This window comes from Mytilus californianus, unplaced genomic scaffold (genome assembly GCF_021869535.1).
Source record: "Mytilus californianus isolate M0D057914Y unplaced genomic scaffold, xbMytCali1.0.p SCAF_20, whole genome shotgun sequence".
Taxonomy (NCBI): Eukaryota; Metazoa; Mollusca; class Bivalvia; order Mytilida; family Mytilidae; genus Mytilus; species Mytilus californianus.
Window position 1 is genome coordinate 11343533 of NW_026262669.1, and position 24241 is coordinate 11367773.

At 32.5% G+C, this 24241-nt stretch overlaps 1 protein-coding gene across 4 annotated transcripts in view; it reads right to left on the reverse strand.

Annotated features, from left to right (window-relative positions):
* Positions 1-24241, reverse strand: part of LOC127731786 (uncharacterized) — an 88863-nt gene that overhangs the window by 20037 nt on the left and 44585 nt on the right. For all 4 annotated transcript variants that reach the window (XR_007995785.1, XR_007995784.1, XR_007995783.1 and 1 more), the window contains exons 3-6: positions 10793-10913; positions 8939-9019; positions 2777-3800; positions 1917-1984 (exon numbers count right to left, since the gene is read on the reverse strand). Coding sequence is in view for 1 of the 4 variants with exons in the window: in XM_052240623.1 (XP_052096583.1) it covers positions 1917-1984; positions 2777-3800; positions 8939-9019; positions 10793-10913 (1294 nt within the window). In the remaining 3 variants the exon portion in view is untranslated. The remainder of the gene's footprint in view (positions 1-1916; positions 1985-2776; positions 3801-8938; positions 9020-10792; positions 10914-24241) is intronic.

Here is a 24241-nt window from a genome sequence, read left to right on the forward strand (position 1 = left end):
AGAAAACAAAAAGTAGTTATTAGAGATTCGTCTTCGTCATTGTCCATTGTTTCTGCGGGGGTCCCCCAAGGCTCTGTTCTCGGTCCCCTTTTATTTTTGCTGTATATAAATGATATTGGCGAAAATTTAATTTCACTGACAAGACTTTTTGCTGATGATACGTCGTTGGGATATTCCACCGCAAGCATTACAGACTTAGAGGTAGTAGTTAATCATGATTTAAACAAACTCAATGATTGGTCAAAAAATTGGTTAATGTCCTTTAACCCAGATAAAACGGAAATAATGATTTGCTCAAATACTAAGATTCCAAGTAATTTAAGTTTTTCTTTTAATGGAAGATCAATATCTAACACATCAAGTCATAAACACTTAGGTGTAACTCTCTCCCAGGACGCAAAGTGGAATGAGCACGTAGAAAATATTTCCAAAAATATAACAAAGCATTTAGGAGTCTTAAGAAAATTAAAATTTAAGATGAAAAGACAGAACTTAGAAAAAATGTATCTGGTATATATTCGTCCTATATTTGAGTATGCTTGCGAAGTGTGGGACAATTGTGGTATTTGCTATTCAAACAAATTAGAAAAACTTCAACTGCAAGCTGCGAGGATTGTAACAGGACTGCCAATATTTACTAAAACCGAATATTTATATTTAGAGACTGGCTGGGAACCCCTTCACAGTAGGAGGCACAGAAGAAAACTCCAATTATTTTATAATATGTACAATGGTCTCGCTCCACAATATTTATGTGATTTAATTCCCCCAACTATACAAAGTACAACTGTTTATCCACTGCGTAATGGCAATGACTTAATAGTCCCCTTTTGTCGACTCTCCTTAACAAATTCTGCATTTATTCCCTCGTCCATCAGAGAATGGAACAAACTTGATAATTCTATCCGTACACTTGATACCCTATCTAAGTTCAAACGCTATTTGTTGAATAAAACATACGAAGCAAAGACTGTACCTAAGCATTTTATGTATGGTCCGCGGAAATTGAGTGTAATTTTAACACAGCTGCGATGTTCAGCCTCATTTCTAAATAACGACCTATTTGAATCAAATATAATACAAAGTCCATATTGTGCTTGTGGCGCTCCGCGTGAGGATTCATTTCATTTCTTCTTTAATTGCAATAAATACGCCGATATAAGGAACGATCTATTAACCAACATTCATCGTCTACAAGTGACAATAAATCTACAGTTGCTCACTGAGGGTAGCCAAACTTTAACATACGAGGAAAACTGTGAAATCTTTAAAGAAGTCTTTAGATATATAAAAAAATCAAAAAGATTCCTTGTAGTATAATCAAATAAGATATGACTGAACAAAAAACATCGTGTCCACAGAATTTCATTTATTTTTTTTTCTTTATATTTGTATTATTTCCTATTTTTTCTTTTTTTTTCTTTTATTTATATTTTTTCTTTTCTTTTCTTTTTCTCAATTCTCTATCCTTTTCCTTGTTAATTGCGTTAGGCTTTTTTTTTTTTTTTTTTTTTCTTTCTTTCTTTTTCTTCTCTGACTGTGCAAATGCCTCATTTTACTATTACCTTTAATATATATATATATACTGAACTGTGCATGCTCTGTATAATTGTTATTGTAATATTATGTAAAGGAGAAGACTTCATAAGTTGGTTAAACTTGTGTCCGATCCTTTTTGTATCTATGAGCAAATAAAATCGTTATAAACTAAACTATATAATACCTTGGAAAAATAAGAAAAGCTGTTGTATTCAATATTTCTACTGAATGTAATGTTTAATTTGAAATGACATGAAAGGGCTTTCCACAGGAGGTAGTGTAGATTGGTGATAATATATATTACTACATGTATATGAAATTTTGCAATTAGTTGTCAAGGGTGATATGATGATATTTTCTGCAGCCAAATAACATACCATCGTCTGATTCTGTAAGATCTACAACAACAGTAGCACGACCATTAGACTCTAATCTTCTCCTCGGTCTACAAAACATAAACAAAAATAATATCTACATACACATGTACATGTATCTAATGACTTATTTTCCACTTCTTATTAAAAAAGCTATGAAAACGAACCATTAATTCATAGCCATATTACTTACTACATGTATGCTAAATTCTGTAACTTCAACATTCATACCTATCATGGCTATTAAGTTTAAATAACATGGATAAAGTGAAAGACATTTCATTTCAAAACTAAACCTCATCCTGGATTGTGCTGAAAAATGAACATACCTTTAATTGCACTGGTTCCTGGAAGTTTGGTAGTACAAAAACAGGTACTTTTGATCTGAGCAACAGGCCAAATATGACTATTATTTAAAAGAAACTTTCAACAAGGATTCTACAGTGATCCCTGTGCCTTAAGCTTTTGTTTGATACCATGTAAATTATATGCTACTTCTATGTGACAGTAATCATGGTAATAACTGATGTCATCTGATTTTTTTTTTTAATTTTGAAAGGTAAACAGTAAAGCAGGAGCTAAACAAATTCAATGTTAGCCACTTCCTGTATAATGTGTATTCAACTCAGTCAAAAATGGTCAAGTGTCTATATGAATATTTTTTTTCATTTAACTTATGTTTTACAGCATATAAAGTGTGAAAAAAAACAAAATGTACTATTGATGTGGTAACAAATTTCAATGTTACTTAGCACAGGATATAAATATTTGTCCTTCCTTTCTTTACCTAAATCTCTCATACATAAACTTTACATTCCACAACAGTACTTATAAACATGACAGATGATAAAATTAATTCAAACCTGTTTGTCTCGATATGTAGCACTTCTACATCACTGTCCTCTGAACCTGATGATAAATTGACCTCTGGTACAACAGGTGATTGACCTCTGAACTCAAAGGATTCTTGACCCTGTTCATTATTGTCACCAGCTGTCCCTACAGAATCTTCCCCATTTGTGTTTTTATTTTGTTGGTAGCGTCTGAAGGCTGACCTTGACATTTCATACATAGACATTGGCTGACCTTGACCTTCATCCATGTCCATAAGAAGTTCAGAATTAGCACCCGTGTTAGAAGATGGCGTGGTTTGAATTTGTTCATTAAGTGCACGACTTCGAGAAGATTCACTAGAGAGATCTAAACCAGAGACCTGATGACTTGGGCCACGTTGTTGCCATGGTTTTCTAGCACATGGTCGACACATGGGTCCACTATGTTCACCAAAGGGATGAATAACTGAACAATGATCAGAATTGTTATTAATACTAGGAACTTCTCCGTGGAAAGCACTCAATCTGTCACCACGATAAAGATGATTAATCACTGATGAATCAGAAGAATCTGAAAACAGATCATTGTGTGGAGGCTCCCTCTGGTGGAAGGGTACATTACGATGTCTATTGAATTGACGACTGTCGTTTCCACTTGTTCTATCTTCTGGACGAACGTGATAATGCTGATTAGAACGGACTGAAGCAGGAGTTGGAAGATTAAACAGAGAATAAGGATTGAGTGAGTCATACAGTCTACTGTCCTGATTATCATCTGAAGGTTCCACTCGGGGGGCAATGTTACAATTCTCTCTAATTACTGGTTGTCGAGGGTTACCATGACGACAGGGTCGAGGACCTATCCATGATCTTTCACCTGTATCACTGTCTTCTGATGAGTACATTTCAACAACGTCCTGATGTCTCAGATCTGATAAATGTCCCATATACGATCTGAAATTCTCTGTCATGTTAGTGGGAGGTAACTCCGTAGTCACCATTTCTGTACTGTGAATATCTGTCGCTGGTATTGCTGGTGCTGCATTTATTTCATCTGTAAAAAAAATCAAGTTAAATATCAAATAAATGTAATCTGATTCAAAATTCAATTATTCTATAAAAAAACTTGTATGAAGTATCTACATGATCTATACATGCTATACTGAGTAAAAAAAGTTAAGCAACAAATATTTTTATTTAGTTTCATATTTCAAAAATAAAATCTACTTCTAAAAAATAACAATAAATACATGATTGTAACAAAGAAAATAAACCATAAAGGTAAATAAGTTACCCTGATGAGTCTGGTCAAACGTTTAAAGGTAAATAAGTTACCCTGGCGAGTCTGGTCAAACCTTTAATGGTAAATAAGTTACCCTGATGAGTCTGGTCAAACCTTTAGAGGTAAATAAGTTACCCTGATGAGTCTGGTCAAACATTTAGAGGTAAATAAGTTACCCTGATGAGTCTGGTCAAACATTTAGAGGTAAATAAGTTACCCTGATGAGTCTGGTCAAACATTTAACGGTAAATAAATTACCCTGATGAGTCTGGTCAAACGTTTAGAGGTAAATAAGTTACCCTGATGAGTCTGGTCAAACATTTAAAAATAGAGTGTGATAAGAAAAAGTGATACGAAATCTGCGTTTAATTTGATTGGCGTATCCAGCATCATGAGACGATATAACGACTTTTCCATTGGCTATTCATTAGGTTGAAATTAATGTTCTCTTATGGTTGTGGCCTGTTATCTATTTCTTGCATGATGAGATATTTCTACTCTGTGTAGTGTGATATGAAAAAGTGATATGAAAACTGTGTTAATTTGATTGGCTTATCCAGCATCATGAGACAATATTACGACATTTCCATTAGCTATTCGTTACCTATAAATTAACTATAAATGCCTGAATTTAGATTTCTTCATTTACAAGAGTGCACATGCTGAAATGTCTCGTCTGTTTTACTCACCATTGAATTTATGTTGAAGGTCTTAAAAATAAATGTTTTACTACAAGTATCACATAAACTTAACATTTTTAAAAATCCATGACAATGAGGTCAAGGTCAGATAAAAACTGTCACACAGACATATACACCTTACAATTATTCCATACACCAAATATAGTTGACCCATCAGGGGTGTGGAAATATTTGTTGTGACCACTTGTCCCCGGGCAAGTAAAATTGTAAATTTTACTTTTCCGAAAGTAAAGTTACTTGCCCTGATTTCTTAATGAATTTTGGAATGAAGAAGATGTATTTTTCTGTTAACATGTGTTTCAAAAACAGTTCTGAAACACAACAAAAAAGGAATGCATGGTCTTTGTTTGTATGTTATAATGATACAAAGATTAGTAGAGCATGTATACACCAATGAGCTACATTGTAGAAACCATCCCCAAAACAACACTAAATTAAAGAATCTAGAGGCCTGGACCTAGGAGATTATATCATGACTTATAGTTTATTCATGGTGAGCCAGTGCAAAGTTTTCTAGTTAATGAAGAGATGAAACCAAATTAATGATGAATTATTGAATTGTTGTATGCACCCCCTCCTTATCCTCCCAATAAACTTTTGGTGGACCAATTGTAAATTTGAGATTTTTTAGATAACTAATTATAAGTGAAATCAAAATATTATAGATTAGAACTTTAAAATCCTCTATTCTGTTTATTTTTATAATATTTGCGCTTTGCTGCCTCTGATTTCCCTTTCTTGTAAAAACTAAGTTCTGAGCTCAAAATTTTATTTTTTATGAGGCGCCTCCTTTTCCGTTGGTCAACTTCCGAGAGATGACCTATCCAATGGTTATCCAACTTGACTGAGAAATCGGTGCTCGAAATTAATAATGATCATTTCCGGTTTACCGTTGCTATAACCTCATCAACGATCCCGGGTCAATGGGAAAATATTACAGAATATTAATGAAACCCCGGTCCGCATACTTATTTTTTGTTGTTTGGTAATCGATCTTTTTCTTGATCATTGATGTTGTTTTACTAAAACATGTTGCTTTCGTCTTGTTATTTTATATTTTTTCTTCTTTTATGAATGAATTTTGAGGACTTTTTTTTATATGATAATATAAATTAACAATGTGACTTTGTCAAGCAACATTTTTTAACTTGTCCACGGACAACAAAGACACAAAAAATTGCTTGTCCGGTCGGTAAAATGTACGAGTCGGGCGAATCGGGCATGGCATTTCCACACCCCTGCCCATTCATGCCATTGCTTATGGTAATTGAAAAACAGACCAAAACACAAAAACTTAATGTTAACCAATGAACCATGAAAATGTGGTCAAGGTCAGATGATACCAGCTAGACAGACATGTACACCTTACAATCATTCCATACAACAATTATAGTTGACCTATTGCTTACATTACTTGAAAAACAGACCATAACACAAAAACTTAACATTGACCAATGAACCATGAAAATGAGGTCACGGTCATATGACACCAGCAAGACAGACATGTACACCTTACAATCATTCCATACACCAAATATAGTTGACCTATTGCTTACAGTACTTGAAAAACAGACCAAAACACAATATATTAACAATGACCAATAAACCATGAAAATGAGGTCAAGGTCAGATGACACCTGCTATACAGACATGTACACCTTACAATCATTCCATAAACAAAATATAGTTGACCTACTGCTTACAGTACTGGAAAAACAGACGAAAACACAAAAACTTAACATTGACCAATGAACCATGAATATGAGGTCACGGTTATATGACACCAGCTAGACAGACATGTACACCTCACAATCATTCCATACACCAAATATGGTTGACCTATTGCTTACAGTACTTGAAAAACAGACCAAAACACAAAAAATTAACAATGACCAATGAACCATGAAAATGAAGTCAAGGTCAGATGAAACCTGCCAGTCTGACATGTACCCCTTACAATCATTCCATACACCACATATAGTTGACCTGCTGCTTGTAGTATCTGAGAAACGAACCTAATCACGTAACTTTAACCTTGATCACTGATCCATGAATTGAGGCTGAGTTCAGGTTAACCCTGTCTGATGGACATGTAAATGTTGCAAGGAACCCATATACCAAATATAGTTATCCTATTACTCATAATAAGTGAGAAATTCACATGACAAAAAACTGTTTCTTTTCAAGCATTCACTGAACCATGAAAATGAAGTCAAAGACAATTGACATATGACAGATGGAAACTTCGTAACATAAGGTTTCTGCATACAAGGTATGAGGCATCCAGGTCTTTTACTTTCTGAAATATAAAGCTGTATACAAACAGTTTATGCTGCCGCCGCCGGATAGTTATACCTATGTCTCGCATACTGCGACTTTCGTTGCAGGTGAGACAAAAATCTCTTGGACTCTTTTTGTCTAATCATAAACTGATAGTTGATGGTGTTATCGGGTACTCTCTTAAGTCTACAATTAACAACTGAGTTAACCCATAATTTAAAGTTTCTAATAAATAAAAGGCAGTGGTATAATTCAATTAGGCAGAAACTTGATGACACAAATAACCTGTTGACATAGATATGTCTCACCTGTATGTAATCATGGTCATAGATATGTCTCACCTGTATGTAATCATGGAAATTCTAATCATAAAATGCAAATATTGACATATAAATGGAAATACTTTAACATGTTTACTATGCAAAACATTTGAGGTGCAGGGCCCATATGATATGAGATGTGCTAATGCTTATACAATTGAAAGCCAAATATTGATTTAACATGCATGTTTAACATCACTACTGGTTCATCTTAAACTGACCTTATCTCAATCTTTAACATTTTTTTATGTAGCTCATGCCAGGAACAGCAAACCTAAATCTTGTCTTTGAGACTTGGTAATTACAATATAATACAAAGAACAATTGTTATTTATAAGTCTTTGAAATTCCAAGATTATAAAGGTAAAGATAACTAGATTTTTCAAGATAAGAAAGGTGAAACATTAATTGTGTGAACTATCATGACTATACAGAAATTTTAGTAAAATAACCAAAAACCTACATGTAATGCTCAAATTAAAATGCCATTTTTATTTCTTGAGGATTTTTTTTTTTTTTAACTTAAGGATTTATAAAAAAAAAAACATCAGTTTTCATGGACTTAACACCAATGATACAATTAGAAGTGGAATATGACAGTCTGGCTCTGTTAGAGTGTCCTCTATTTCATATATTATTGTACACGTTACATACATACATGTAGTAAATTTATGAATGATCACACATAATTTCACAAAAATTGTATTTTAGGCACATGATATGGAATTCAAGTAATTTAACGTTCTTAAATTTTTAATCATCATTTTCAGGAACTTTCAAGGATTTCAAAGACCTCTGTTAGATAAGTTACTCTGGTCAAAGGTAAATAGATAACCCTGATGAGTCAGGTCAACGGTAAATAGGTAACCCTGATGAGTCAGGTCAAAGGTAAATAGGTAACCCTGCTGAGTCAGGTCAAAGGTAAATAGGTAACCCTGCTGAGTCGGGTCAAAGGTAAATAGGTAACCCTGCTGAGTCGGGTCAAAGGTAAATAGGTAACCCTGCTGAGTCGGGTCAAAGGTGAATAGGTAACCCTGCTGAGTCAGGTCAAAGGTAAATAGGTAACCCTGCTGAGTCGGGTCAAAGGTGAATAGGTAACCCTGCTGAGTCGGGTCAAAGGTAAATAGGTAACCCTGCTGAGTCAGCATAGGTAAACAGGTAACCCTGATGAGTCGGGTCAAAGGTAAACAGGTAACCCTGATGAGTCGGGTCAAAGGTAAACAGGTAACCCTGATGAGTCGGGTCAAAGGTAAACAGGTAACCCTGATGAGTCGGGTCAAAGGTAAACAGGTAACCCTGATGAGTCGGGTCAAAGTTAACAGGTAACCCTGCTGAGTCAGGTCAAAGGTAAATAGATAACCCTGCTGAGTCAGGTCAAAGGTAAATAGATAACCCTGCTGAGTCAGGTCAACGGTAAATAGGTAACCCTGATGAGTCAGGTCAAAGGTAAATAGGTAACCCTGCTGAGTCAGGTCAAAGGTAAATAGGTAACCCTGCTGAGTCAGGTCAAAGGTAAATAGGTAACCCTGCTGAGTCGGGTCAAAGGTAAATAGATAACCTTGAGGAGTTTGGTCAAAATTTGCTTGAACTATTGCACATTTGTTCTCACCCTCTGTGCTGTGTGGTGTTGAAGTAGTTTCCATGGAAACCTCATTGTTTTCAGTCCAAACTCCAGTTCCTTCTGCCAAATCTGTAAATTAGAAATTACACTATAGTTATAAACATGGATTAAGTTGTTTCCAACAGTGGGAGTCTAGTTCTAGATTTAGTCATTTACACCATTTGGAGTCTAGAATTTTGTACAAATTGATATTTTCTCATCCAATATAACAATATGTGTTTTAGGTTTCCTTATATTCAATATTTCATATACATGATATATATATATATATATATATATCTTTATTTCCTCCAATAATGAAGAGCATTAATTAGATCGATAGTGAAAGTAAAGGTGGAAGATAGGACAGTATATTTACAAACAATATATCAAAATTAACCTTTACATAAATATATAAACGTGAAGAATGCGTAACCAGAGAAGAAAATTAAATGTTTATCAGCCTAAGAAAGTAGCAATGTTCACACAGTAGAATCTTTTACACAAATTATTGTCCAATATGTAGAAATTGTTCCATTCATTCAATTCAAGTCGCACACATCCAGTATATGTTTGTGATGCAGGCCTTTTGAAACATAGTCCGTTCATCTTCGTCTAGATCGAAGTCTGTATGACATGATAAGATGCATGCTAAAAAGTCTTCGTCAGTTAAACTATGTAGATAAGCACTGAATTTGATTGGACCTATATCTATTAAATCACACCAAAACTTGTCCCTTTTTGACTGGAAAGTTTCACAAGAGAGTACGATGTGAATAGTTATATCACCGAAAAACCTTCCGCATTTGTCACACAGAAAATATGGTTCTTCGTATGGACGGGTTAAGGTACATAGCAGTGATATTGTTTGCCTCAGATTACAGCCGAAATACGGCCGATTCCCCTATAGAAAATTCCCAATTACTAAAAAAAATGGCTTAAAATTCCTCCCAAAAAAGTTTTACATTTTCCCCAAACAGTGATGGCATTGGTAGTAATGTTTGGAAATATCGTACTCATGTTATTATTTTGATATAAGAAAGCACTTTTGAGATCCGGTTTTCTCATCAGAATCATCATGGTGTTTGTAACACATGTGGTTTTCAATGCATTAAGTACCATCATTGCTTCTGTTTCTTTCCCCTCTCTGAAAAGTACCTTTCAGGTTGAAAATGTCTGACAACCAAAATATACATGAAAACAACAGTGCAAAAAAGACAGCAAAGGTCAGCAAAAAATCGGAGATGTGTTTAGAATAAAATTTCCAAATTTCCCCGATTTCCATAAAAAATATGCATTTTTCCCAATAAAAAACGGTAGAGGTAGTTTTGAAAAAAGACAACAATATCACTGCATAGATTGACAATAAAACGGCACTGTTCTATAAGTAATGGATGTTTTCGGCTAAAAGTCCAAGCAGGATGAAGACCTTTTGAAAGTGTATGTATACAACTGAAGAATTTAAGAAGTCCAGCGACTTTTCATTTTTGGCAATGGCAAGTCATACATTGCTATATATTTTTATTATTTCAGTCTCCATGACAAAATAGAGTAAGGAAATGACAATAAACTTATAGAATTTATAAACTTTGATTATAATATGATGATATATCTTGAGTTGATACGACAGTTCATAATCTTCATGCATTTTTGGACCCACCAGTTTTGAAAATGATGATGCTAGACAGATTTTCATGAGTCTGAGACTCATCTACTTGCCTTAGTCATGTTAGCAAAAAAATGGTAAGTGAGAACCCTGCCCAAGTAAAAAAAGCTTGCAAAATAAACCTATTTTTCTACATAATTATCTTAAAGTTTAACATGCGGCACATATTTATCATTTTTAGGTAACAATATACAAACCTATAGTTTGTTCTGCAATAGCCTCAACCTGTGCTGTTACTATGTCCTCCACCAAGTTTCCCGTAATAATTGGGTTACCCCCCTTAGAATCTTCATCCATGATGATACTGTCATTCTCGTCCTGTATAAAATAAGATGAGATATCTAACATAATATAATACTATATATAAATAAAATGCTCCGCAGGGCGCAGCTTGATACGACCGCAGAGGTCGAACCCTGAACAGTTGGGGCAAGTATGGACACAACATTCAAGCTTGATACAGCTCTGAATTTGGATTGTGATTAAATATTTGACACAGCATAGGTTTCTGACACAGAATGAATGTTGTCTAAGAACTTAAAAATTTTAAATTGGACATTCACCTATTATGGTCCAATATCCAAAATCTAAATACATGGTTAGATTCAGCATATCAAAGAACCCCAAGAATTCAATTTTTGATGAAATCAAACAAAGTTTAATTTTGGACCCTTTTGACCTCAATGTGGAGAAAGTTGATAACGGGGCCCAAAAATCAAAAATCTAAGTACATGGTTAGATTCAGCATATCAAAGAACCCCATATATTCAGTTTTTGTTGAAATCAAACAAAGTTTAATTTTGGACCCCAATTTGGACCAACTTGAAAACTGGGCCCATAATAAAAAATCTAAATACATGTTTAGATTCAGCATATCAAAGAACCCTAAAATTTAAATTTTTGTTAAAATCAAACTAAGTTTAATTTTGGACCCTTTGGACCTTAATGTAGACCAATTTGAAAACGAAACCAAAAATTAAGAATCTAAATACACGGTTAGATTCGGCATATCAAAGAACCCCAATAATTCAATTTTTGATGAAATCAAACAAAGTTAAATTTTGGACCCTTTGGACCTCAATGTGGACCAATTTAAAAACGGGGCCCAAAATCCAAAAACTTAATACATGGTTAGATTCAGCATATTAAAGAACCCCAAGAATTCAAGAATAAAACCCCATTGAAATTGATCAAGTAATAAACAATTTATACGAAGTATCTTCTTTTGCACAATACTGTGCAATTGAATATTTCTTGCTATTGCGCAATACTGTACAATTGACAATTTCTTGCTATTGCGCAATATTGTGCTATTGGATATTTCTTGCTATTGCGCAATACTGTGCAATTGAAGATTTCTTGCTATTGCGCAATACTGTGCAATTGAAGATTTCTTGCTATTGTGCAATACTGTGCAATTGAAAATTTCTTGCTATTGCACAATACTTATTATATAATAATTTACACATCCTGTTTGGTGTGTATCTCCTACCATATCATTATTATTTGCTTTTAAATATAAATCAGAAATAACCAACTTAAAATGGAAAATTTTAAAAGAAAAAAAAAAGGAAAAAAAGAAAAACAAAGAAAAAAAAAAAATCCCCCCCCCCAAATTTTTTGAACCCCCTTATTATTCATCAACCCCAAACTCAATCCTAGCCTTCCCTTTGAGGTATGGTACCTTGCAGTACAATTTCAGAGAGATCCATACACTTGAACACAAGTTATTGTCTGGAAACTAGAAAAATGCTTATTTTTGGCCCCTTTTTGGCCCCCTATTCCTAAACGTTTTGGGCAACACTACAAAAGTCAAAAAGTCTGAAAAGACCAGTTTTTGTCTGAATTTGCATGAATTTTTACTCGACATTCTTAATTTGTCTGAATAATTTTTAAAAATTTTTGACATGGTATGAATTTGTCTAATAAGGTTCTTGATTTTTCTTGACAAGTGTCTTGACAGTATGAACATTGTCTTAAAATTTCTCGACACTTCCTGTATCATCTGATAAGAGTCTGGATTAGTCTCAACCAATTCTTGACTGTCTCAAATTTGTAACGATCTGTCTTGACATATTCTTGACATTCTTAATAATGTCTGAATATGTCTCGACATATTCTTGACATTCTAAATAATGTCTGAATATGTCTCGACACATTCTTGACAGTCTTAAATATGTCTTGACACTATCTCAACAGTATAAATTTCGGTAAACGGACAGAAAGTCACAGGACAAAAAGTCACAGGACATAAAGTCACAAATTTGATAGGACAAAAAGTCACAGGACAAAAAGTCACAAATAATTTGTTGACAATTGTTTGAATATATAAGAGAAAGATCTTGAAATATTTTCTTTTTATTACATATATTCATTTTTAAGTTTAGAAAATTGTTTATAAGCCTTCACAAATGAAAATTTATTAAATTTTAATTATGCAAAGGATATATTTCTTGGCACAATGAAGCCATTTAAGTACCAAGCCACTTTGGCATTTTGTTTTCATTACAATTATTTGATCAATATTGATATTTATTGAATAAATTTTAATAACAAAGTTGCTTCATATATAATAGTTCAAGAAAAAACTAAAAAAATATTTTTTAAATTAGTGTTTTCTTGTTAAAAGAAAAATAATCTCAAAACTGAATTGTGACTTTTTGTCCGTGACTTTTTGTCTGTGACTTTTTGTCCTGTGACTTTCTGTCCTACATTCTAAATTTCGCCTGAAATGTGAACAGACTTATTCTGCATTGTTTATGACATTCTATTGCTGTTATATACTCCTTTTTATTATGGCTAAACTAAAGTTTGAAGAATCAAGGATTAATTTGGTATAGTAAGATACCCTTTTGGTGCAACTAAGTTGGAATACCCTGAATAATCCCCCATGTAGTTTAATTTTGATTTATTTTTATTAAACATTTAAGTAATTGTTTTCACTTGGAATATAAGTCGAAGGTATTGACAATCAGCATTTAGATTTTTGCCGTTCGCAAAACTGCCAGTCAAATTTGCTTTACTAAAATAGGTGTCTTGTATCTCTTTTGGACCCCACAATTCATCTTTTGGGTTTGTGTGGCAAAAAAAAGAGGGCGGGGCTTTCGTTTAGGTCAACAGTCCAGGCGATTATTTATCCAAGTAATATTACGCATATCAGTAATATTACATGAACAAGTAATGTTTCTTATATTACAGTTATTCGTAATATAGTTGATTAGGAAGCGTTATCTCCCTTTACTCACAATCTTGTTAGAATTCTTCGTGTAACGCTCTCTTATAAAAGATCTTGTTACATTATTATTCACACTTTTTCAAATTAAGAAAACAATTTTAATGGTAAATTAAAAAGCATAACCAAACAAAAAACATTAAAACCCCAAAACAAACAAACAAATAAGCAAAGTAATTAAATGATTAATTAACTGATAAAAGAAAATATACAGATACAGATACTTTTATTTTGCTACTCTCAGAACAGCTTCCACTAGGTGCAGGGGCGCATGACATTTTACCGAAACATTTACAAAACAACATGGGGACATTTTAGCCTAGACATTATAGCCCATTTTAGCGCAAGACTAATCAGTTTACCTACATTTTTGATAGCCCATTTTATCGAAAACATATTCACATTTATATACGACATCTTACTGATAAAGGATATTAGTGATCAGAAATATTTAACATTTGTTCATGGTTTTACTTTTTTTCTTTGTGATATTGTACCTTTTTAGACTTAATTGCTTATTATATATATATATATATATATATATATATATATATATATGTCTCTGCTTATACCATGTATACCGTGAACAGTAATTTATTGTGGCATAAAGTTTAAAGTGTTTGCATTTACAATTTGGTTAATCATGGACATATATTATAATAGATATATCATTGACAATTTCATTGTTCGATAGAATGGATAAAAAACCTGTTACTAAAATGGGCTATACTTTGGCGCTGAAACGTCCGATTTTTTTTGCTTAAAAATCATATCAATGCGCTCAAATGTTCTCCGCCGAGGTGCCGATTAATTACAATGAATTATACATAAATAAATAAAACATCTCAAATAAAACTCACAAAGGCTATGTCAATGAACTGCATGTTATTTTTGTAGTTATGCTTGCTCAGTTTTATTTTTTGAATATTTTCAGTACCTTGAAGGGCGTAACTCTTTATAAACTGTATGCATCCGAATCGAAATTCTCGGTCTTCTCAATTTACTTTCACCAGGAACACCACGTAAAACTTGCAAATCGGACGACAAATAAACGACATATTTGTATTGTGAGATCGATATGATTTAGTAATGTTACCATATCAAAGGGTTCATGGTAATATGAAAAGGCTTTCTTGCGTAGGGAATTTACATTTTCGGGACCTTTTATAACTAACTATACCGATATGAGTTTCGCTCTTTGTTGAAGGCCTTATGATGGCTTTGGTGAAAAGTTTACTAATTGGCAATCGTACCCTACCATATTAACTTTTTTTTATTACGTTGTTATTTCGTTCATAATTACAAAACACAACATGTAGGTTTGTTAGTCATTACAAAATAGACTACAGAAAATGTAGTATATTTAATTCTTGTTTCTAATGGAAAAAACACCCTTACAAGTAAAATAAAATAGGGTTCAGAATGTACATTACAAAGTCATTATAGTTGTGAACTTATGAACGGGGGACTCTGGACTATTTACTGGAATAATATGATTATCTTTGTGAATTTTCAATAATTTGTAACAAACTTATCATATGAAGTTAAAATAAAAAATAAAAAAATATTTCATTTGACTGATTTTTAATAGCAAATAAAAAATTAGAAAATGCAATTAATTTCGGTTTAATTCGTGTCATATTACATATGAATTCTGTGTCTTGTCACATAATGTTTTTTTGTTCTTTTTTTGTATATCAGAAAGTAGCTATCGTCTTTTATAGCAACGATTTTATTAAAGGGATTCTGACAATAAGACGCGTGTTCAACATCACGCATGGCGAGTTGGTTAAGTGGTAATTACATACTTGATAAGTGAAATGACAGCTTTATTGTGTACACTCCCACGCAAATTGTTTAAGTTCAAGGTTTTCTCGCACCAGCATCATCAGCGTACTGCGATTTGAATGTAATCGATTATACACAGGACAGGTGGTTTCATTTGTCTTCACAACTTTGCAATGCTATGTATCATATCATGGATAAAACAAAACGCATACGTAATCTAAACTATCTAAAGCATGCAGTATTTATCATAATTTTTTTCCCAACATGATAAGAAACAAATATTCTCATATTGTAAGAGAGTGGTTATTTAAAAGTCCTAGCGTCCGTCCGTCCGTCGTCAACATGTCGGACAATAATTCCAATTTCCATGAAACTGTGGTGAATTGTTTATTGACGTAAAATCCCTTTCGATTTTTATAAATTTTTGATTTTACGTTTCCGAGTTATGGGGATTTTATTCATAAAAAATGTGGGATTTTCCAGTTTTCTAGCTTTAACTCAAAAATGCTTTGAACAATTTTCATGGAACTTTCTAGTGAATTGTTTATATATATTGACATGAGTTCCCTTTCGACTAACAAAAATTTGATCATAATTTTTTGAGTATTTTTTATTTACATATAAGAGGAAATTTTCCATTATTTCGGACAAAAACTCAAAAAGGCTTTTAGCAGTAATCATTAAACTTTGGTGACTTGTTGATATCTATTGAAATAATCACCTTTTGTTTTTATAAATTTCTGATATGACATTGCGGAGTTATGTAACTTTATTAGTTGAAAAGCTGTAGAAAACTCTCCAGTTGGTGACGGGCGTATCATGCACTCATGGCGCAGCTCTTTAACAAAGAATGGAATGTCATTATTAAGGACCTAATTGAAACTCAGGTGATAATTAATTGTATATTCTTAATATCGAAGTTGTTTATACAGTAAATTCAAAAATTATTGCGATGATTTTTTAAATTAGAAAAATGCGACAGTATCAGTTTCGCAATATAATTAAAACTCGAATTCATAATTTCAGAAGACATTAGTGATTTTCCTTCATAAGATTTTTGCAATCCCATGATCGATTTGCCATTTTTGTCAGAGGTCAAGGCTTCCTAATAAAATAAAGCACCAGTTATACATCACCTAAAATATGTCAGCATTATGCGTACCTTTTAAATGAAAAAAATGTACTGCCAACCTTTAAAGTCAATGTCACAAGTGTTCACGACTAAACTCTCAAATAAATAAAAACTTCATATTTTGAATTTGTAAGTAAAACAAGTCGCAAAATTCTTCGAATATATTAAATTTAAAGTGTTGACGCCAATTTCCCCTGTATATTTGATCACACTGGAAATGGTTAAGATCTTATTGATACACATCACAGATTTTTCATTACTTTTATATATATAATAGTCATTCATAATATTAAAATGCGATTTTTTTCTTATCAAGCTCATTCATTTAAAGCAAAAACGTGAATATTTTCATCGCATTTTTATGTATTTCAGTTACTTTTTCATCAAAAATTTCAAAAAACCGATATTGAAATGAAAGCATGGTCTGAATAAACCAGTTTGTCATCATTTTTCACAAAATAAATTTAACCCCATTATTAATAAAAAAATATATGTTTTTGGGCGCATTCCATTTGCACGCATTTTGGGGATTCTTTTATTACGCCGTTGCTTAATATTTATTATATTCATTTTACCAGTAACAAGGAAACATATGAAAATATATTCATTAATAAATGTATAATTTATAAACTATAAAATATCTTCTGAAAGTGTAACTGCATCTGGTAAATTTGAAATGATGACACTATTCCTGTTTCATCAAAACAAATTGCTCTTTTTATAAAATCAGCAGAAAAGATAAAATAGGTATTTATTAGTCCTCTACCGATGAAGTCGAAGGAGACTTTAAGTTTGCACTCTGTCTGTCTGTCTGTCTTGACATCTTGAAAAATCAAACAATCCCATCTACAAACTATGGCTTGACACGCCAGAAGTAATACGCAGATATGAGAATGACTAAAAGCCGAGAACTTCGAATATTTAGCACGCGTACGGTCGCATTCATGTGCGCAAACGTAATGCACCAATGTATTCAGCGAAATACATTGATATTGAAGAAAGTTCTTGTTATATCGTGCATTTTACAAGTCAAAAAGTTTTTTTGGGATGGAAAATACAGCATCGGTGGACAACAGAAATAAATTTGTTTCGGTAGAATCTTAAACTTACAGTGAGGTGAAAGTTGTTTTAATCCTTTTTGAAGGCCTCACTGTGACTTTGAGATGAAGAACAGCAATTAAAGCGCTGATCCTTTGCTTTTTGTATGTTTTTTTTTTTTTTTTTGCTGTGCATAGATATAAGAAGATGTGGTATGAACGCCAATGAGACAACTCTCCATCCAAGTCAAAATTTATAAAAGTAAACCATTATAGATTTGTACTGATTTTGTGTCATGGATGGATACCCTATATCATTTGTTTGCTGTTATACTAGCGGATTTAAGTTTTGGTTCAGATGTACTTATTCGTTTTGGTGAAATATTTCTCTAAATTGTCGTTTTGGACCATCTTGCTGTTGGACAAGAAAATAATCTGCCGTTCTCTGAATTTTAGTTAAAATTGGAGGACTTTTTTTAACATGGACATGCAGAAACAAAACCGTTGGGAAAATGTAATCAAATTACCGACTTAATTTCAATTCCAAAATTTCCTTTACAAAAAGGAAACAATACCAAGGTGGGACAAAATGATTTATTTCCGAAAAAAAGGACGGTATACAGTAGTTCAAAATGACCCTACCTCTTTCCTTGTTATATATAATAAGGCACACACAAATCTTCTTTTGGCGGGATGGGTAATAAATTGTTTGAGCTTCGTTTAAAAAAACTGCCACAGGAAGGAAGTGAGAAATATAGAGTCCACCACTGAATCAAGTGTATTACGATATTTCTCCACTCGAGACCGTTAAATTTTAACATTTAAAACGCGAGGCTTGCCGAGCTTTCTAAACATTTGAAATTTAACTGTTGAGATTTCAAGTTTCAAGATTTTATTCATAACCTCAGACACATAACTAAATATACATGTAGTAGTGATGTAGTTTATTTTTTTATGTATTAGACAGGGTTGATATTCTATTTTATTTATTTTCAAACACCATCTGGTATGGAGTATAGTTATTTAACCATTTATTTTTAATGTAATATATCTTAAAAATTACTCTATAGTTAAAACTAAATATATATATGTATAAGATCGGAAACGGACCCTTTATTTGGATTCAATAAATATTCTTATTCTTATTCTTATTATCCATACAGGTGTACAAGGTTTCGAACCCTAGGTTCTTCGGCTTCCTTAAAACACCAACATCGCATCAAGGAAATCATGATGGGAAACGCAAGCCCCGGAATATTGTGTACCAACTGGGTGAAATATACACTATATGAAGGCGCTGCTGGGATGAGAAGTTAACAAAACATCTTTTTCGCCCATTAAATACATTTAGATTTCGAGTTTAAATTTCATAAACTACAATTAAAATTACAATAGTTCCTAAAAATATCTTCCTAGAATTCTAATATTACTGAAATTTTATACTTTCTTAGTGAGGAAATTATTTTGTTTAATATTGTTTAAATGGTATTGGTTTTTAAAGGAGCATGGTGTTTTTATATATATATAATATGATATACTTGAACAAACAAAAAAATAAAGGAAGTGAACACTTCAGTTTTTTACATTGGAAATTAGTGGAAAATCTGCCCCGTAAGCGCCCATCCTCTCTGAAAAAAAAAGAAAAAGTGAAAGAAAGATCTGTGCCTTAAATTATTCACGGGATATAAAACTAAAAAGTGTCGACTTTTGCTTGAAACATCTGATTATTTTGTTATTTTAAATGTCAGTTAATCAACATGTGATGAAAGATTTATGTTGCTTTAATTTTCAACCATGTTACTGTGAGAAAGAAAGGGGATTGTATACATACAGTATGAGTAAGAAAAAACATAAGAAGAGCCCACGATTTACTTAACAATTGATTATTTAAACGCAATAATTCTATGCATACTTAGCTTGTTAAGTTTCCTAATTCTCATATTCGACTACGATCTTAATTGACTAGTATTAACCGTTTTCTTGTCGAAGTTACCTCCATGATAAGACCAAGAGTGGCATTAAACAGCAACGATCAATCAATTACCTAATTTTATTTATTTCTTATGACTCAAATGTGCTTTCGTATTTTTTATACATCTAACATCTTTTTGTTTACGCTTTGTTTCGTTTATCTTTGTCGTATACATAAGCATATGTGGGACATAGAAAATGTGGAATAATAACATTAACGGTACAAATTTTTCTGCACCAGATGCGCATTTCGACAATCAATGTCTCTTCAGTGATGCTCGAGGCCAAAATATTTGAAAATCCAAAGCTTATTAAAAAGGTGAAGAGATATAAACCAAAAGGGACAAAAAAGTATAGCCAAAGCCGGGCAAGGAATCAGAGCTTTGCACGGGGGAGATACATTCCTTAACTTTAAATAATTTCAAAAATTTTGCAACAGGAAATTTCAATAACACAAAATCCGTATTTTCATGCCAGTACCGAAGTGCTGGCTACTGGGCTGGTGATACACTCGGGGACTATCAGTCCACCAGCAGAGGCATCGACCCAGTGGTAGTAATAACATAAACGATACCAATTTTTCTGCACCAGATGCGCATTTCGACAATCAATGTCTCTTCAGTGATGCTCGAGGCCAAAATATGTGAAAATCCAAAGCTTATTAAAAAGGCGAAGAGCCTTGAACAGAGTCAAAGTTTTCGACAAACTGTATTCGGGCTTTTCCGATAATTAAGATATTAAACAAATATACACACTACGATATATTTTTGACCAACAAATAATAAATAGCTATATCATGTATATTGCGTTATTTCATGTATATTGCGTTATTTCATGTATATTGCGTTATTTCATGTATATTGCGTTATTTCATATATATTGCGTTATTTCATGTATATTGCGTTATTTCATGCTGAGATAAATAGTTTGAACAACAATATGATGCATTTTAATTAAATCTTAAACTTTTGATTAGTTTCATATACATGATATATTTATGATAAAATATTATCCAATTTAAATTTGTTGTCGTTATATAACGATATAATGAAGTTTGGAATAGCGGTCTACCACACAGTACATAGAATTAAGAGACATCCCTCCCCCCAAAAAAATATATATAAACACAAAAACAAACAAAGACACAAAATACACCCACACATAATTTTCAGGAAAATGATGATAAATGCAGGATATCAAATTACATTTTAGGACATCTTGGTATACAAATTAGTTATAATTGGCTTTGAATTATCTTTCAGTAACTACGAGTACTTTTAATATCAGTACTTTGGGTTGTTCAAATTATATAAATAATCAAAAACTAAAGGAAGATAAATAATAGATATGAATAAACGAAAAGGAACGAAAATTCCACAAAACACCGCAATGAAATATTGGCCGATTAACATTATATCCACTATCAAAAGAAAGGCGAAAGATACAAAAGAGAAGTTCGAACTCATAAGTCGAAAACAAACTGACAATGCAATGGCAAAAAGCGAAAAACGTCGAAAAGACGAACAGTACACAAAACCCAACAAAGACAAGAACACTTGGTCAAAGATTATGACGGATTTCTTTTTATAGGAACAACCGTAAAATTAAACTTTGACGGACTTTGATGGAACAGAATCTCATACTAATTTCTTGAAACTTTGATGGGAGGTATATGAACAAGGATATTTTTTTACACTCTCTGTCGTGGTATTTGCCAAAACGTTACGTATATGCCCCTTTTCGCTCTTATTAAAGGAGTCGTTTATTCAGTTGTATCAGTAGTTCGTAGTGGACGAAGGATTACGTTTTGGGATGACGATTTGGTTTTCTTTGGGGATTGAACCGAATATGCTGGCCTGGTTAGGATTGACAAAAAAATATACTACCCAACAGGTACGAAAATGAATATTCTGTCTCACTAAATGCAGGAAATAGATGGTACACAAAAGTGAAGCTAAATTCTCGGGCTCTTTGCCGCGCGAAATAAATAAGTCAGCTTAGCATCAGATGATTATTCCAACCGCGAAAAATCCTCAAGCCAACCCCCCTCTCTGAAAATAAAATGACAATTTTCATTGTGGTATCTAGTTTAATAAACTGTTGATACTTAGATATAAAATTCAGAAAAGGACAATCTGATGGACAGCACCAGTGCTAATTAATTCTAAGTCGCATGACCTAGTTAGCAGGGCATCGAAATGGTGAAAAAAACGGAGATGTACAGACAGTACTGTAACTTTGTAGAAAATATCGTTGTCTATTGTAAGTAGCTTTTAAGCATGTACTTAAGTCAGGTTTAGGAATTTGTGTCAGATGTTCGGACTCCTTGGTTTTTTCCTACGATACAGGGTAAAATATTTGGCCCCATAACTCCCATTTTTCTCTCATAAAAGGTCATTTACCAAAAGTTAAGCAGATTCTAGATTTCTTTTCTTTCGATTTGAGACCCAAATAATACCAATGCAAATATAAGGTAAAAGTCCGAGTCAACCTTTTCCCGCAATTTTTTAGAATTTTTCAAAGTATCTCGAAAAGGAACTCCATAACCCTATCAATACTTTTAGCTTATTTTGTTCCTTAACTAATGCTCTTCTGACTTAAATAATATTATAGTATCAATTTTAAATTCTCAATTTGTTTTTTTTTCACCTAAGTACATCCTTAAACTAATTTAAGCAGAAAACTTAACATTGAAAATTGATAATCAATTGAAAGTCCCTGGACCTACGAGACAGGGAGTCAAAAAAGTTGTCAAACTGTCAGTACTGATAGTAATACAACTTTATAGAAATATCATTGATCTATCAACAAGTACATGTAGTTCCTAACAAAATGACTTCAGCAGAAAACTTAACATTGAAAATTGCTAATTAATTCAAGTCACTGGACCATGACCTAGGGGACAGGGCCTCATAATAGTCATCAAACTGATATGTACTGATATTAATGCAACTTTATAGAAAATATCTTTGATCTATCACAAGTAGTTCCTATCAAACTGACTTAAGCAGAAAACCTAATATTGAAAATTGCTTATTAATTCAAAGTCACCGGACCTAGAGGATAGGGCCTCAAAATAGTCTTCAAACTAATATGTACTGATAGTAATGCAACTTCATACAAAATATTATTGATTTATCACAAGTAGTTCTTATCAAACTGACATAAGCAGAAAACGTAACAATTGTTGACGCCAACTACGACGACGTCGTCGCCGGAAAAGCAATACTTATGTCTCGCCTTCCTCGACTTTCTTTGCAGGCGAGACAAAAACCTCTTTGTAAATGATCTGGTTTGAATAAGATAATATGTATTTTATTACCAATTTAGGGCCCACAAGGGGCATATAGAGAATACATGTATAAGGAAAAAGAATATTGATTAGCATAGATACATAGAATTTAAGTACACAATTACAATACAATAGGACTGTAAAAGAGCCATTGGTTTATATTATATTTATATAATATATTTATATGAGAAATAAATACATCTAACTCATATTCACTTGAATAAATTTTCCAACAGCATAAATAACATGATTGTCTTCACAGCTTAATAAATATATGTTTGTCCAGTAAAGTAAAGTATGGTTTTGTATTGCAAACAAAGTCAAAGAGAGCATCTCTATCAGAGTTAAATATTTAACATGAAGTTAAAAAATGGATTTCATCTTCAATACAGCCAGAGGAGCATATTTTTGCAAATTCTTTCATTTCGTGGAATATTTGAAAAACGGCCAAATTCTATTTGAAGTTTATGAGCAGATATACGTAATTTACACTCTTCTAAAATCAAAGTTCTTAACCAAAGAGAGATAATTTTCATATTTTGTTTAAATTTCATATAATTGAACAATTTTCCATCAGAAGCATTTTTTTGGCTAACGTACCAACTGTTTATATATTTAGTGTGAATTAATTTGTTAGATATATTTTAAAATTTATATTGTCCAAAATGTTTTACTTCTTGTTTAATTTCAAAAACTTATAATAATTTCTTAACAAATGAGAACCAAGAAGTTATTTTAGATTTTTGAAGCTCTTGGCTGCATTTATAAGCGTCTTTCAACAGACTGAATTCAGTCTGAAGGTTTTCAAATCTATACCAGTATTTAACAATTGACTTCACAATGTCATAATGTAGGGGGAAACTTCTCAGTTCTGATAAAACAGCAAAATTTACACTTCTTTAATGTACACTAAGTATAAATTTTGAGAACTTGAGATGAAGTTTCTCACACCGAGGATTTTTATAAATATTTTCAAGATTAAATAAGGAGGATTGTAATTTATTACAAGAACATTATAACCTTCCCATACCTCTGAATTATATAACAGAATGTTTAAGGGTATGATCAAAAATATGTACACAGGATTTTAACATATGATAACTAGAATATCAATGTAGCATGTAATGCTCTTCTGGATCCAAAGATAAAAAGATCAAATAAAACAACAACAAAAAAAACAAGGAAGTAGTGTTG